We start from the raw sequence: 16,732 nt of genomic DNA, 5'->3' as shown, positions 1-16,732 counted from the left end.
ACCTAGGTCACCTCATGTTTCCCCTCTACCCAAAATGCTTCAAGTGCTCTACCATTCATTTAGAGTAAAAATCAAAGCCCTTAAAATGGCCCACAGGCCCTATACCATCCAGGTCTGTACCACAGCTCTGACCTCATCTCCTGCCTCTCTCCCCCATGCTCTGTGCTCCAGGCACGTTGGCCTCCTTGCTCTTCCTCCAATATGCCAAGCATAGTCTGCTTCAGGCAGTCTACTGGGATCCTCTTATGTAAAGCATGGCTTCTTGAGTCTTTGCTCAAATGTTACTTTATCATATCAGAGAAGCCTTCCTTGACCGACACATATAACAAAGCAACCTCCCTTCCCCAGTATTTAATATCCCCCATATTCAGTTTTCTCCATAGCACTTATAATCTGGCACACAAACACTGTTTACTATTTTATCTCACTGTAATTTAAACTTCACGAGGCTAGAGACTATTTTTTTCACTTTACTATATACCCAACTTCTGAAACAGTGCCTGAGAAGTAGTAGGAGCTCAGTAAATACATCCCTAAATCTCTTTGTGGAACCCTATCCCTAAAAAGACACAGAGGTGGGCCTCCCTGGTGGCGCAAGTGGTTAAGAGTCCGCCTGCCGATGCAGGGGATACGGGTTCGTGCCCCGGTCTGGGAGGATCCCATATGCCGCGGAGCAGCTGGGCCCGTGAGCCATGGCCGCTGGGCCTGCGCATCCGGAGCCTGTGCTCCGCAACGGGAGAGGCCACAACAGTGAGAGGCCCACATACCGCAAAAAGAAAAAAAAAAAAAAAAGACACAGAGGTTTGAGATGGTACTGCATAATTCCAATCTCTCAATTCCAAGGTAAAAGCATTTTCAGAAGTCCAGGAATGAATTTAAATCTAATTTGAAAATTGCATTGATTTTGCAGCTTTCTGGAAGGGCATTAGTTTACTACAGAGAAAGCAAATAGGCGCCATCTAGTGGCAACTAGAGAAGTACACATTTGTGTTATTTGAATTATTGATTAGTAACATAATTGAAAATGTAGTCCCTGATCCAGAAACTTTTTAATTCTATGAACGTAATAATTACGATAGCCGAAAGTTCTCAGATTTTCAGTTTCCACACAACATATTGAATTGAAAAGTACTGTTTATTATAAATTACTTACGGCTCATGTTTACTTACTAAGTTTTATTTGTTTATTTTTTAGGATCTGACATCCATTGTTCCTCTTTATTTTTCTTATTGTTTTATCCTCTACTTATCTTTAAACTCTTACATGGTACTGGCCTAGCCACTGAGTGGGTAAATAAAATAAAGGCTCTATCATCTAAGAATTTATAATCTAATAAAAACAGCACCAATGAAGTAAATATGCGAGAGAAAATGCCAGATGATGCAGTGGTCTCTTCAGGCCAGACTTCTGAAGCCTATTGAAGCTTAATTTTTGTGTATATTTCCACCATTGATGCATGAGCCACATCTTGTAGTTGTCTCCCTGTTGGCCTTGCCATATAGTGGGTGAAGGTTAAATATTTATGGTGGGGAATCATAGAAAGACTACCAATAATTGTCTCAGCTGCTATCTGGCCCAGAATACTTAGCCTTAGTCTACGTTTGGTGGAGCAGTTCTTCAGCTAGTTGTTAGAGAAATTAAAGTATTTGTTAAGACTTGTTCCCTTGTTAAAATTATCATAAAATTTTTAGGTCTAATAGTATCAGTTTCCTTTTTTGAGTTGTGTTGTTTATCATATACTTGATATCTCTGGAAGCAGATATAGAAATTGATAGCACAACAGTTTCAAGATGTTACTGAAATTTAAAAAAACGAATATTCTGTTATTATATAGTTACTTTAGAGTTTTTCCTTCTGCCTACAGATACTGATTTTTTTTTTTTTAGATTGCAGGTAAATAGTTTCTTTGTAATATCCTATCTTTTTTTTCTTGAGAAAATATCTTTTTAATTAAAGAAATTGGTGTGGTATTTTGAGTAGTATATTTTAAAGCTAAAATATTCCATATATTATTTCTTTTTAAAGAATAAAGCAAACGTTGTTTCTAAATCTTCTTGCCTTTTGAAGCTATATTTATATAATTTAGCATTCCATCGTGATAAAGTGGTGATATTGAAAAAGGACATTCTAATAGGATTAGTAAGTAGGCTTTTTGTGTACCCTAGCTCTAGTTTCTTTGACAATTGGTTGCTATTATTTGTTTCATCATTTGGAGGGCCAGAATTCTCTTTATTTAGTAGGCTAGGTGGTTTAAAGACTGCTTATATTACTTAATTGCTTATCTGAAAATTAGCAAATTTAGCAGCCTTAGCATTTGAACTGTTTAATATTTATAAAGTTAACTGTGCTTTTTGTTAACTACTGTGTTCTCTCATTGTGATGGCTGAAGAGGCAATACTGGATACTTTGACTTGTAATTAAGGAGGCATTATTTCCTTATTGTTGCAAGAGTACATGAATTTTAGGTTGTATTAATTTGTCTTTTGTAGAATATGCAGAATTTCTACATTGCAAAGGAAAAAAAATTACAGATTTTGATGAAGTTCGCCATGAGATTGAAGCAGAAACAGATCGAGTAACCGGAATGAATAAAGGGATTTCCTCCATACCCATTAATTTACGAGTCTATTCCCCACATGGTAAGTAAAACAACAAAATTCCAAATTCTTGTCCTCAAAAATTTTTACTATATTAATTAACATACAGTATTTATAGAAGATGTTTTTTTCTCTCAAAAAATACCGAGTTTCTAGGATTGTGCTTAGATACTTCAGTAAATGGTATGATCCAAACAGCTCATAAAATTATTTATGGGGAGACAGGAGGAGATAACTTTTAAAAGAGAATTGAGTAAGTCATTTTAAAAAGTTTTTTTAATGTTTATCTGAAACTTTTAGAATTCCGAAGAGGTATGCATGAAAACTTCCTTTTTTTTTTTTTTTTTTTTTTTTTGCGGTACGGTGGCCTCTCATTGTTGTGGCCTCTCCCGCTGCGGAGCACAGGCTCCGGACGCGCAGGCCCAGCGGCCATGGCTCACGGGCCCAGCCGCTCCGCGGCATGTGGGATCCTCCCGGACCGGGGCACGAACCCGTGTCCCCTGCATCGGCAGGCGGACTCTCAACCACTGCGCCACCAGGGAAGCCCATGTATGATTCTTTTAAAGGGAAGGGCAAACCTTACCCAGAGAATTTTTACACCATTTGAAGGCAATGTACAAGACTGGCAAACAACATATTCACTTATTGTTCAGTGTTTGAATTATAGCTCCCAGTAACAAATGTGACAGCTCTCTGAGAAAACTATTAGGTATGCAAATCAGTGCTTCTTAAATTATGTTAAAATGATCATTTGGCCTAGCACAATCATATTATAAAAATAGAGAAAACTTGAAAAGCCATTTTGAATTCTATCCTTTTTACTCTATGCACATGAGTCGAAGTTCTTCAGATACACAATACGTAAAGCTCAGCTTGTTTTATTTCTACTAAAGTGACACATGATTCTGCATTGCTGATATCTTTCAGCATTGACGGTATATGTAAAACCTTTTTTTTTTTTTCCTTTCCATAGTGTTAAATCTAACCCTTATCGACCTGCCTGGAATTACTAAAGTGCCCGTGGGAGATCAGCCACCAGATATTGAGCACCAAATCAGAGAAATGATTATGCAGTTCATCACACGAGAGAACTGTCTGATTTTGGCTGTTACCCCAGCCAACACTGATCTTGCAAACTCAGATGCACTGAAACTAGCTAAAGAAGTTGATCCTCAAGGTGAGTGTATGGCCCATAAGACGAATGGGAATTAGTTTAAAATGTCAAGAGTTTGGGTATATTTCAAGGTAACACAAATTCTCCTAAGTTGATTTTATTATTAATTAAATTTGCCATTATTAATATTGTTAGGTCTTTCATATTTAAGATGCTGAAAGAAAAATAACTGGGGAATATAGTCTAAACCTATATAAATAAATGTAAGATTAACTGAGATCTAGGAAAACAGACATTTCTAATTGTTATGAACTACTTATTTTAACAGCTAATAAAAGAAATTTCTGATACAGATTTCAGATTCTCCCCTTAGTTTTTATGAGTTATCTGAATATACTCCCATTAAAAAATCTTTTCTGTTTTTGTTTGTTTTTCATTAAAATAGGAAGCTCATTTAATGCATGTAAGATAGTATTTAGTTTATAATATTTGACTTAAATCTCTGCTTTCATAATATATATTTGTTACTGGCATTTCAGAATCCAAAAAAGTCCCTTATTTATGCTGATGTTTGACTTTTTCTTTCTCTGAGCTGAGTAATAATTTATGTTCAGGGACTCCAATGATGGGTCTTTGTGTGTGTCTGTTTAAAGAAATTATGAATGGCACTCAGTGATGTGTCCTTTCAAGATGCAGATGCATCTTCTCCAATTCTAGGAATTCTTTTTTTAAAAAAAATAATTAATTGCCCCATTTTCTCTGGTCTCTTTATCTGGAATTCTTATTATTGACATCTTAAAACGCGTGGATTAATCCTCTTTTTTTTTTTTTTTAAATCTCATTTATCATCTGTTTGTCTCTTTGTTCTACTTTTTGCAATCTTTACTCAACTTTTAGCTCCTCTAATTTTTCATTTTTGATATCATTTAAAAGTTCCAACAGCATTTTCTTATTTTGTGAATGTTATTTTTTAAAATAGCATCATGCTCTTGGCTTCTCAAGTGCAGTATCTTCTCTAAAGATTTTAATGAGAGCTTTTTGAGGTTTTCTTTTTGTAATCTACAATGTCTCAGTTCATTTTTTTTCTGGTTGTTTGTTTTGGTCATTATCTTTGATGTTAGAGACCTTTTTCAAATGACTGGTGATCTTTTGCTGCTCTCCTAGATTTAAGAGTAGAGCACTAAAAAGCTGATGGAAGGTCTGCCTGTGCTTGAAAGGGATTCATTGACTAATGGGCTTTTCCATAGGGTGATTGGGCTGGGACCTGGCCATTTTGTGGGTAGACTTCCTCAGTTGCTATTAGATTCTGCAAGTATTTTCTCTTGAGGTGACTTGGTATAAGCCTGATGTCCAGTGGTCTCAGAGCTACAAGGAAGAATTGAGTTGGTGGGGAAAGGTGGGGTGATTCTCACTATTCAGCATGTAGACTTTTCATTAATCCCTCTGCTTTCATAATGGCATTCCTGAAGTTCTTCTTAAGTCCAAAGTCCTTCTGGTTCATCCTCTTCTGAAAGTAAATCTTCAGTATTCTGCTGAGGTCAAGGAGGAGTAACTGTGTGGGTGTGCAAGATGGGAAAAAGAGTCTGGTGGCCTAACAGTAAACCATATAAATTTTCAGCCAGTTCTTCTATTTTCAGCTCCCCTTACACTAACCTTGGTGCCTTCAGTTCTTGAACCTTTTCAGAGTTCTGCAGTAGTGACTGGTTTTCTTCTTCTTGGCTTCTTCCAATATACCTGAGATTGGGGTTTCAAAAAAAGCAGGTGGAAGTTCCAGATGGCTACATGGGGACCATCACCAGGACTCCTTCTTCAGCATCAGTGACTTGGGAGAGCCAGATTATGGATTGGGGCTGGAGTCTAGTTATAAAAATGATACTAAAACACCCCTGTCTCAGAAGCCTTCTTGTTCTGAAGGAGACAAAACCAGGTAATCTGATTGGAACAGAGAGAGATAACACTTCCATCAGTGGATTCTAGTGAGTGCAGCATAATCACATCCCTGAGAAGTCCACACTGACTTCAGATGAAACATCATGGAGGAGTACAAATGGTATCCCCAGTCTGTCTGCCACAAATCTGTATCCAGAAAGTTAAATGAGACTTCTTTTTCTGCTATAGACCTAGCTTATTTTACAAGCTTATTTTTATTAGCTGCCACTTAGAAATTGCCATGTGAATGTTCATGAATTTACCCCAAATGAGCCTCATTTCTTGCAGCTCATTTTAACTCCTGCTTTGTCAAAGATAAGCCCTCATTACCCCAATTTTTTATATCCTGTAAATGGTAGTCCTAAGAACAGATTTTTGAAAGTTTGCGGATAATTCACAGGGAACTTTGCAGATAATTCACAGGGAACTTTGCAAATAATTGATAATTTTACAGAAATAGAGAAAATATTCAATGCCACTTTATGCTACTTCTTTGTCTACTCTTGCATGGTGATCGCTAAGGAGGACAAATTCATTGCCTGAAGGCTCATAAGTACAATTCTTGGGTTAGTTACTAGAAGTTCCTTGCTAACCTCAGGGTTTATTATTTGTTTTTGAATTCTAGTTTCAATTCTGAAACTTCTGAACACTATAGTACTTGAGAACCCTCAGGTTTGCATGGTGATTAGGTCTCCACCAGAGACCCACTTTTGTGTGCTGCTATCCTGAGGCTTTGGCTGGTCCTGGACATCACTGAAGCTCCAAGGGAAGAGGGTGAATTCTTGCCCAAAGCAATAGGGTTCACATTTGTAGTAAAAGAATTAAAATAGAGAAAAGAAGAAGCTGTAGGACTCAATGCAACTTGAGCTTAGAATATGAGATATAGAGACATGGTATATTGGGGTTGACAAATAGATACCTTTATTTACCCTCTGTGCCCTCCCAGTCATTCTGTGGGAAGACTGAATCATTCTAATATCTGATTCAGAGGTCTAGTTTTCCTTATAATTACAGCTTTGGTAAAAAAGCAGTGACACCAACTTTGGTTAGTTAGGTATGTGTTGCTTAACTTCTATGTGTTTTTGAGTTTCCCAGATTTCTTTCTGCTATTGATTTCTAATTTCATTCCATTGGATTGGAGAGCGTATTTTGTATTATTATTATTATTATTTTTTGCGGTACGCGGGCCTCTCACCGTTGTGGCCTCTCCCGCTGCAGAGCACAGGCTCCGGACCGCAGGCTCAGCGGCCATGGCTCACAGGCCCAGCCGCTCCGCGGCATGTGGGACCTTCCCGGACTGGGGCACGAACCCGTGTCCCCTGCATTGGCAGGCGGACTCCCAACCACTGCGCCACCAGGGAAGCCCCGTATTTTGTATTATTTTAATCCTTTCAAATTTATTGAGACTTGTTTTATGGCCTAACATGTGGTCTGTCCTGGAGAATGTTCCATGTGCATTTGAGCAGAATGTATTTTTTGCTGTTGTTGGGTAGAGTGTTCTATAGATGCTTTTTAGTTCTACTTGGTTTATAATGCTGTTCAAATATTGTTGCCTTCTTGGTCCTCTGTCTGGTTCTTCTATTATTGAAAATGAGATATTGAAGTCTCCCATTATTATTGATAAATTGTCTATTTCTCCCTTCAACTGTGTTGGGTTTTGCTTTATGTATTTTAGAACTGTTGTTAGGTATATTTATACTTGTTATGTCTTCTTGATGGATTGACCTTTTGATCATTATAAAATGTCTTTTGTCTCTAGTAACAATTTTTGTCTTAAATTCTATTTTGTTTGATATTAGTGTAGCCACTGCAACTCTCTTTTTGTTACTATTTCCTTGGTATATCTTTTTCCATTCTTTACTTTCAACCTATTTGTGTCTTTGAATATAAAATGTGTCTCCTGTAGATAGCACATAGTTGGATCAATTTTTAAAAAGCCCATTCTACCAATATCTGCCTTTTGATTGGAGTGTTAGTCCATTTCCATGTAATTACTGAAAGATAGAATTTATGACTTTCATTTTGCTATTTTACGTATGTAAGTCTTTTTGTTTCTCTATTTCTTTATTATTGCCTTGATTTTTGTTAAAAATGTATTTTCTAGTGTACCATTTTAATTACCTTGTCATTTATTTTAGTATTTTAAAGTTATTTTCTTAGTGGTTGCCATGGGATTACAATTAACCTCTTAATTTATAACCTCTTAATTTATAATCTGGTTCAGATCAATACCAACTTAATTTCAATAGTATACAAAATTTTTGCTTCCATATAGCTCCAGTTCCTCCCTTTCCTTTGTGCTATTATTGTTCTACAAATTACCTTTATACATCACAAGCCCATCAACACAGACATAAATACTGCTTTATGTAGTTCTCTTTTAAATCAGATAGGAGAAAAAAAGTTACACACAAACACAAATACATTATATTTTTTTTACATTTACTTATGTACATTTGTCCCTTGGTATCTGTGGGGGATGGGTCTAGGACCCCCAGTGGAAACACACCCAAATCTGCACATGCTCAAGTCCCTTATAGAAAATGACATGATATTTTCATGTAACCTATGCACATCCTCCCATATACTTTAAATCATCTCTAGATTACTTATAATACCTAATACAATGTAAATGCTATGTAAATAGTTTCTGGTGTGTGGCAAATTCAAGTTTTGCTTTTGGCAACATTATGGGATTGTTTTGGGAATATTTTTGATCCACAGTTGGTTGACTCCATGGATGCAGAAGCTGTGGATATGGAGGATCAACTGTAGTTACCTTTACCAGTGTTCTTTATTTCTTTGTGTGAATTAGAGTTACTGTCTAGTGTCCTTTTATTTCACCCTGAAGGACTTCAGTTAGTATTTCTTGTAGGGTAAATTTGCTAGTAAGGGAATCTTTCAGTTTTTATTTATCTGGGACTCTCTTAACTTCTCCTTAATTTTTGAAGGAAAATTCTTAGCTGATAGTCTTTATTTCACCACTTTGAGCATGCTATCTCACTGCCTTCTGACCTCTGTAGCTTTCTGATGAGAAATCAGCTGTTAATCTCACTGAGGATCCCTTCAACATCATGAATCTCTTCTCTCTTGTTGCTTTATAGATTTTCTCTTTGTCTTTGTCTTTTGAAAGTTTGATTATGATGTTGATAGATGTGGATCTCTTTGATTTTTTATCCTTCTTGGAGTTTGTTGAACTTTTTGGATGTGTAGATTGATAGTTTTCATCAAATTTTGGACATTTTCAGCCATTATTTCTTTAACTATTCTTTCTTCCCCTTTCTTTTCTTTCTGAGATTCCCATTAAATGTATGTTGGTACACTTGATATGCTCCTTTATTTTCTTTATTCATTTTTCTTTCTGATCCTCAGATGAGAGAAACAATCTCAACTGATCTGTCTTAAGATTTGCTGATTCTTTTTTCTGCTTGCTCAGATCTGCTGTTGAACCTTTCTAGGGAATTTTTTATTCCTATTATTTTAATTTTCACCTCCAGAATTTATTTTTTTAAAATAATTTCTATCTCTTTATTGATATTCTATATTTGGTGAAAAATCATTCTCTTACTTTTTTGGTTATTTAGATATGGCTTCCTTTAGCTCTTTGAAGATATTTAAAATAGCTGATTTAAAGTCTTTGTCTAGTAGGTTCAATGTCTGGACTTCCTCAGAGACGGTTTTTCTACTGCATGCTTATTTTCCTGTGTATGAGGCATACTTTCTTCACACATCTTGTAATATTTTGTTGAAAGTGGAACATGTTAAGTAATATAATGTGGCACCACTCAAAATCAGATTCCTCTCCTCCCCCAGTGTTTGTTTTTGTTGTTGGTTGTTGTTGTTGTTGTTGCTATTTGTTTGCTTAGTAATTTTCCTGAGCTAATTCTGTAAGGTCTGTATTCTTTGTTATTTGTGGTTATTAAAGTCTTTACTCAGTTTTCTCATTGATCAGCTAGTTATTAGACAGAGATTTTCTTAAATGCTCAGAGCCAAGTAGTCTCCCAGCATTTGCTGAAGGATTTGATGTGCATTTTGGAATATGCCTTCAGTGCTCAGGCAGTTTATAACTCTGCCTTAGTCTTCACTTCCTGCTTGTCTTCACTTCCTGCTTGTGTAGAGCCTTAAGGTTAGCTAGAGGTGAGAGTTTAGGGCCTTCTGAGATCTTTCCTGAGAATATGCACAGCCCCAGGCATGCATGTGGCCTTCTCGATTCTAGATTATACAAAATTCACAGGCCCTTATGGCCATCTCGTTCCCCCAATTTTTCTTTTTTTTGGTCATCTTTTTTTCCCCCAACTGTTATTGCTGCCCGAGGCAGCTGTTATGTTAAACAATTGCCACTGATTGTTTTCCACATGCTACCTGGGGGAAAATGCTATTTGCACTGAGTAAGCTCTGAGTTGGGCCAAATAAAGAAAGCTCTATGAATGGATATTTTTAGAGAACTACTAGACAGGTTAAATAATTACAATTCTCTGAAAGTGGTACTTTTGGTGTATTCCAACCCCATTCTTTCCCTTCCAATAGCTGCTGGCTGCTATTTTTTGCTGTGATGGTGGGATTTTTGGTTTTTAAGGCTACTGCAGAGCTAAGGAGAGGGGAATGGGAATAGGGAAAGTCCAAACACCACAAATTTCTCTGTTATTCCTGAGATCCAGTGATTTTGCTGAATAAATGCCCCTCACATTGTTGTAAACCTTTGGTTAATTTTGAGAGTTCTGAAAAAGTTGATTTTGACAACTATTGCCAGTATTCTTGTTGCTTTTATGGAGAAATGGCCTTTTCAGAGGTTCTATTCCACTATTCCTTATTCCATTCCAATATTCTTTATCCTAATTCTATATAACTTTAATAATCAGGACATTTTCATATAAAAGACATCTGAATTGAGATGATGAGGATAATCTGGTTGTGATATCTGTCACCCTGTTAGTCTTCAGGATTGATTTGGCTGGCTTGAAAGTGACCTGTTCTCATCACTTCATGTACATTCTTCCTGAGGTTTTGCCTTTAGCTAAAGAGGATTACCTATTTAGATAATAGAGGACCATTCTTTATTCAAGGTATCTAAATTATAATCTTATCCACCAAGGTACATAATTATATAGTTTTCTGAGAAGTGGTCTATTTTAGGCAGTAGCTACTTTGCACTAAATTAAGCCTATTTGACATAGATAGGCCATTTTCACCTTAGTAGGACTTGGGTATATTCAAATATGTACCTGAGAAGGAAGTTTATGTTGATAAGTTAATTATAAATTATTTGCATAATGATCTTAAAAGTTAAAGCTTTTACAAAATAAATGTTACTAAAATGCTGGGATAGAGTTATACATTTTTTATATTAAAATAAGATTCATGATGGATTATTCTCCCAGTGTATGTAGAATGTCACAAATTTGTAGCTAGACAAAGGTTGAGCTTACCTTTTGAATTATTTGTGAAAAATGTTTTTCTGACTAAATGAAGATTTTCAGTAAAACTCCAAGGGGAATGGCTATGCTATTTAAAAGGTCAAACTCCTAATCATCAGAATTATTTAATGTTTTACGAATATTTTTCCCAGTATAGTGGTCTTAAATTTTCAAAGTACTCTTACATACTTTGGTTTTAGTTTCACCAGAATACTTTGAGGTTGGCTGCGTTGAGGTCATATTTTGGGATGAGGAAATTTGTTCAGGTGATATACACAATGTTGAATAACATGCCTGCAACCACACAGTGCATTTGTGATAGCCCCTTCCTCCTCATCTAGTGCTCTTTCTACTTCATCAGACCATTCTTCAATTAATTGCTTTATTAAATGGTATAGATGAAAGAACACAGGATTTGGAAACTGATCTGTCACTTCATGGTTGTATATTCTTGGGCAAGTTATTTAACTTTTTTGAACTTTATTACCTCAACTCTAAAATGACATGAAATTATAATAAACCTCACAGGGTTGCTATGATAATTAAATAAGATAAATTTGCCTGTAAAGACAACTCAAACTCTAAATGGCTGGCCAAATGCTAGCAGTTATTTTCCTCTTGAAAATATTCACAGTATACTACTTTGTTATTTTATTTTTTGTACATCATTTATAGTATTAATAAACCTATAAAACAATCAGTAGCATTCTCTAATCCAAACTGCTGCCTACACTAATGTGAACTAATAAGTCTTGATAACAGGTAGAATTGTAATAGAATTATTTTGAATATTTTAATAATGTGTCATAAAAATTAAAATAATTTCAGATTCACCTGCAAATTGCTAGATTAACTGTAGGTAAAAGAAGACCTTAGCTGGGTTGAGGCTGGGATAGGGTGGAAGGAGGGTTGTCCTTAGCTTCGCTTGATGTGTTTAAGGCATTGTGCCAGCTGCTACTCACAGAAACAGAGTAAGAGGGCCAGACTAGGATTCTTACCTTGGAGACTGCATTGATTTCTCTAAGGAACATTTCCTCCAGCTATTAGAAGTTCTAATCAGGTGCATTAAGAATTCAATCACTGCCTTTGTTAGTTAATCCATTAATTTGTTATTCAGCAGACATTTACCAGGCATCTATTGAGCCAGGCAAAGTGCTTGTGGTCCTTAGCATTAATTCTATGTGCTGGACCACCTAGTAGGATCCTAGGCTAGGTAGATACACACTACATATTTCTGATTATTTTTGTGACTTTCCACTACTTAAAAAAAATAAACTGTTTGCATGGCATCTTGTCTTATGTGTGAGGTCATAAAAGTCCCCAGAAAAAGGTTTACAGAGGATCTGCTTTATGAAATGAACATTTTCATATTTTAGGGGATGTGATTTGGCTCACAACATATATTAATTCAAGTGAAATGGGTTGTGTAATAACACTGTGTGTCATATGTTATAACCACAAGTATCCTGTCAGGTAGGTGGCATTGCCCAGTTTTATATAAGAGGAACTGAGCTTAGAGAAGCTATGGAACTTGCTCACGGTTAGATAGCTCGTGAGTAGCAGAAGCATGATATGAGCCTACCTATCTCTGAGACCAGTAGGTGTAGTCTACCACTGTATCGTCTATCTTTCTCACACCAACTGTGTTTTAAACACTTCGTTCAGTGATAATCATGAACACGTTAGATTTTTATAAAATTTGAGTAATACCTGCTTGATGAAGTAGTTTTTTGGTACTAAACATGGTGAAGCATTGTTAAAGTTATGTTGAATTAGGTTTTGTTCATAATTCTTCTATTTAAGGCAGAGATTTATTAGAATATCTCTGTATCGATCTGTATAAGAAACAGACTCATTGACAAACTTAAGGATTGAACTTTTAGAGGAAATATTATAAATGCTGGCTAAAGAATTGGTTTGGAAGAGTTCATGTTTACATTCTTACCTGAATGCTTCTTCATTATTTCCCAAAAGCACTCAGTGAATATTATCTTCAACTGGTTTAATGTGATTTTTACTTTTCATATCAGTTTTCAATATGGCTACATTGCTTTAACTAATTTTAAAAGATGATTGTAGTTGCTTGTTCATTTATTCAACAAGTAGTTAATGAGCAACTACTATATGCTGGACACCACTTTGAGCAGCATGAATACAGTGGAACAAAGCAAATCTTGGCCTTATGCAATTCACATTCTAATGGGGGAAACAGCCAAGATGTCTGATAAATGATTATTTTAATGTCCAGTAGTGATAAGTGCTATGAAGAAAAATAAAATAGTATAAGGGAAGAGAGAGTAATGGTCCATGGAAGCAGCATATGAGCAGAGAACTGTTAAGTGAGGGAACAAGCCCTGTGAATATCTGGAGGTGCAGCATTCCAGGTAAAGGGGACAGCAAGCACAAAGGACTGGGAGAACTGGCTTTTCTGTTAAGGAATAGCAAGGAGGCCATCGAGGATGGAGCTCAGTGAGAGGAAGAGAAGTACTTTCTGCAATCAGAGAGGTAGGCGGGCCCAGATCAAGTGAGGTCTTCTAGGCCATGACAGAGACTTTGTATTTTGTTCAAAGTGTGATGAGCAGCCGCTGGAGTGTTTTGAGTGTAGAGAGACAAGATCTGATTTATGTTTTCATAGGTCAGTCTGGCTGCTGTGAGAAGAAATGACTAAAAGAGGGGCACGAGTATAAACAAGGAGATCAGTTGGATTACTCCTTCAAAGAGGTCCAGTGGGGAGAGGGATGATGTGGCTTAGAATAAGAGAGTAATGGTACAGAGGGAAGAAGTTGTCAGACTCAAGATATATTTTGAAAGTAGAGCTGATAGTTTACTGGTGGCTTGCTGTGAGTAAAAGAAAGGAGTCAAAGTTGACTCCAAGGGTTTTAATGGTGATGCCATTTACTGGGATTGGGAATATTAGGAGAGAAACATGGTTGGGGGAATCAAGTGTTCCCTTTTGGACATATAAAATTTGAGGTGTTTATTAGTCACCTAAGTAGTGGTGTTAGAGACTGGACTTCAAGGGAGAGTTTCAAGCTGGAGTTATGAATCTGGGGGATATCAGCCTAGAGGTGGTGTCCTGAGTTGGATTATATCCCCCCCAAAAGATATATCTAAGTTCTAACCCCTGATAACCTGTGAATGTGTCCTTATTTGGAAATAGGGTCTTTGCAGATGTAATTAGGTTAAGAATCTTGAGATGAGATATTCCTGGATTTATGGTGCTTCCTAAATCCAATGAGTAGTGTTTTTGTAGGAGAAGAGAGAGGGGGATTTGGGAGGGACACAGAGAAGGCCATGCCAAGATGGAGGCAGAGATTGGAGCAAACCACCAGTTTGTGGTAATTTGTTGTGACATCCTTAGGGAACTAATTCAGATAATATCTAACTCCTTGAGACTAGTTGAGTTGAGAGCACGTAGATGAATGTAGATAGAGAAGAGAAGGAAGACCAAGGAAGTAGCATTGGGGCTCTCCAGTATTTTAGTAGTGGTGAAGGGGAGGAGAAAAAGCAAAGGTGACTGAGAAGTGGTAGAAACCCAAGTGAGTATGGTATTCCTGAAGCCATGGGAAAAGAGGATTTCAAGAAGGGCGTTGTCATGGGCTGTGTCAAATGCTGCTGAGAGATCAAGAGGGTGGTTTGGTAGGTCAAGGCCCATTCTACTGCTCAGGCATTGTAAGGAAGCCCAATAACAGTATGAAATGAAACACAGGAGCTGGTAACTATGGGAAAGTGGGATTTCCCTTACATTGTAGTGAAATGGTGTACCCAACCTAATGGCATAAAAGGCAGTGAATCTATATTTCTTTGCCCCTCTGACTTGGCAATTTCCCCAGTCCTTACAGCTTGTATTCAGCTTCAGACTTACAGCAGTTCTCTGTGAGGAACCCAGGAAGTGCTGGGAAGCTGCATCCATTCAGTTGCTTGTATTCTTAGCCCATGAATTCTTTCCACTGCTTCCTGGAAGATTCAGTTGTAAACAGAAGGAAAGCAGCCTTGAACTCTGTCTAAGTCATCATTACTTTCAACTTTTGTATCTAAACCAGACTTTTATATTTTCATGTAATGGAGATGAGGGTAGAGAATTGACCTTTGGATTTGGCACATGAAAGTCATTGCTGACCTTGATAAGAAGGGTGTGGTAGGAAAATCTCCTAGGAGAAGGTTCAAAGGAGACTTGGATGTGAGGAAGTGGAGACAGAATACAGACAGCTTTCTCAGGATTCACGGTAGAGGGAAGCAGAAAAATGGGACACTAGTTGTTTAAGATCAGAGAACGTTTTTGAAGGATGGGCAATATTCATACCATGTTTGTGTGTTGATGAGAATGGACCAGAAGAGAGAGAAAAGTGTTAAAGAAGAATAGAGATGGGATAAATATAGAAGAAGCAGGATAAAGACAGGATAAATATATGAGAAAAATCCTTGATTAAGGGGAGTGGGAATGTTACATGGGGCACCTGTGGGAGTCCTTGCCATAGATAGAAGAGAATTAGATTGTTCTCTATTTTAAGAGTACAAAAGGCAGAGGATATGGATACAGATGAGGTTAGCTGGTTAGATTGATTGGTGGAGAGATAGCTTTCAACATATTGAGTTTATTTATGATGGTGTAATATCCACCTATCCTGATAGGTTCTAATGGTCATATAATAAAGACGCCATGTTTACACTGCTGTTCAACATGACTAGAAGTGACACTAGTATCTTTGTGTTTTATAGATACTGTTATACCCTCGCTGAGCAGTTCATCCTAAAGAGGCACTCACATTTTCTGTATAAAAGCAGAAGAGTCAGTCCCAGCAGTGGTATTGATTTATTACTTGAGCATGAGTTCATTACCCATGAAGACTCTCACTGTGCCTTTTATCTTCTAGGCACAGCAGTATTTTAGCATTACCCATCAAGCTTGTTGTCTACAATAGAGGGGTGTTTAAAGGCCTCACTAGGGAGACAAATGTGTCTGGAAATTCCTTTCATGGTGATTTATTTCTCAGCAAACAAATTTCATTTCTAAATCTAGCATGACCAGAGGTCTTCCGGAAGTATAAAAAACACTCCAAGAGGAGTGTTAGACCTCTGGTTGGGAAAGAGTGCACCATTTTCTCTTGAGATGAAATTTGTGAATTGGTGAGAATTTACCAGGAGGCTGGAGGCAGACTTCCTTATTTGTTTTGTGGAGGTGTGTCCAACCTACCTCCTCAAGGTTTTGCCTTTCCACAATTCTCCATATTCAATCTGGAAAAAGTTAGTTCATAGGTGATGTAAGCTGATACTCATTGACCTTTGGCAACACTTAGCAGTTGCCAAAGCACTTTACTTTTCTATCTGGTCATGGAGGTGCTGGAGGTGCTGTTAAGTTAAACAGAAGCTTCAAGCATCCAGTGTTAAGTCAGCACTCAGAATATAATGAATATGTTTATAAAATGCAAATGTAAGAGCAATCCATGGAGAAAACCTATTTTCCAGTCAGTGTCTCTTTCTCTGCAGCTATTCTTTTTTCCTAATTGGATTCTCATTTTACCTTGAGATTCTTAGCTTAAATATTTGACCATATTAAAAACAATTAATACAGTTGTTCCTCAGTGCCCCTGGGGGATTGATTCCAAGAGGCCCTGCAGATACCAAAATCCATGGATGTTCAAGTTCCTTATATAAAATTACATAATACAATGAATAC

General features: G+C 37.0%; 1 protein-coding gene across 8 annotated transcripts in view; it reads left to right on the top strand.

The window, feature by feature from the left end:
* DNM3 (dynamin 3) overlaps nucleotides 1-16,732 on the top strand; it is a 576,796-nt gene that overhangs the window by 143,593 nt on the left and 416,471 nt on the right. For all 8 annotated transcript variants that reach the window (XM_060091253.1, XM_060091252.1, XM_060091255.1 and 5 more), the window contains exons 3-4: nucleotides 2,491-2,640; nucleotides 3,572-3,775. In XM_060091253.1, the coding sequence (XP_059947236.1) occupies nucleotides 2,491-2,640; nucleotides 3,572-3,775 (354 nt within the window). The remainder of the gene's footprint in view (nucleotides 1-2,490; nucleotides 2,641-3,571; nucleotides 3,776-16,732) is intronic.

This window comes from Mesoplodon densirostris, chromosome 2, assembly GCF_025265405.1.
Source record: "Mesoplodon densirostris isolate mMesDen1 chromosome 2, mMesDen1 primary haplotype, whole genome shotgun sequence".
Taxonomy (NCBI): Eukaryota; Metazoa; Chordata; class Mammalia; order Artiodactyla; family Ziphiidae; genus Mesoplodon; species Mesoplodon densirostris.
The sequence above is the reverse complement of the archived record's forward strand: the minus strand, read 5'-3'. Positions and strand labels throughout refer to the sequence as shown.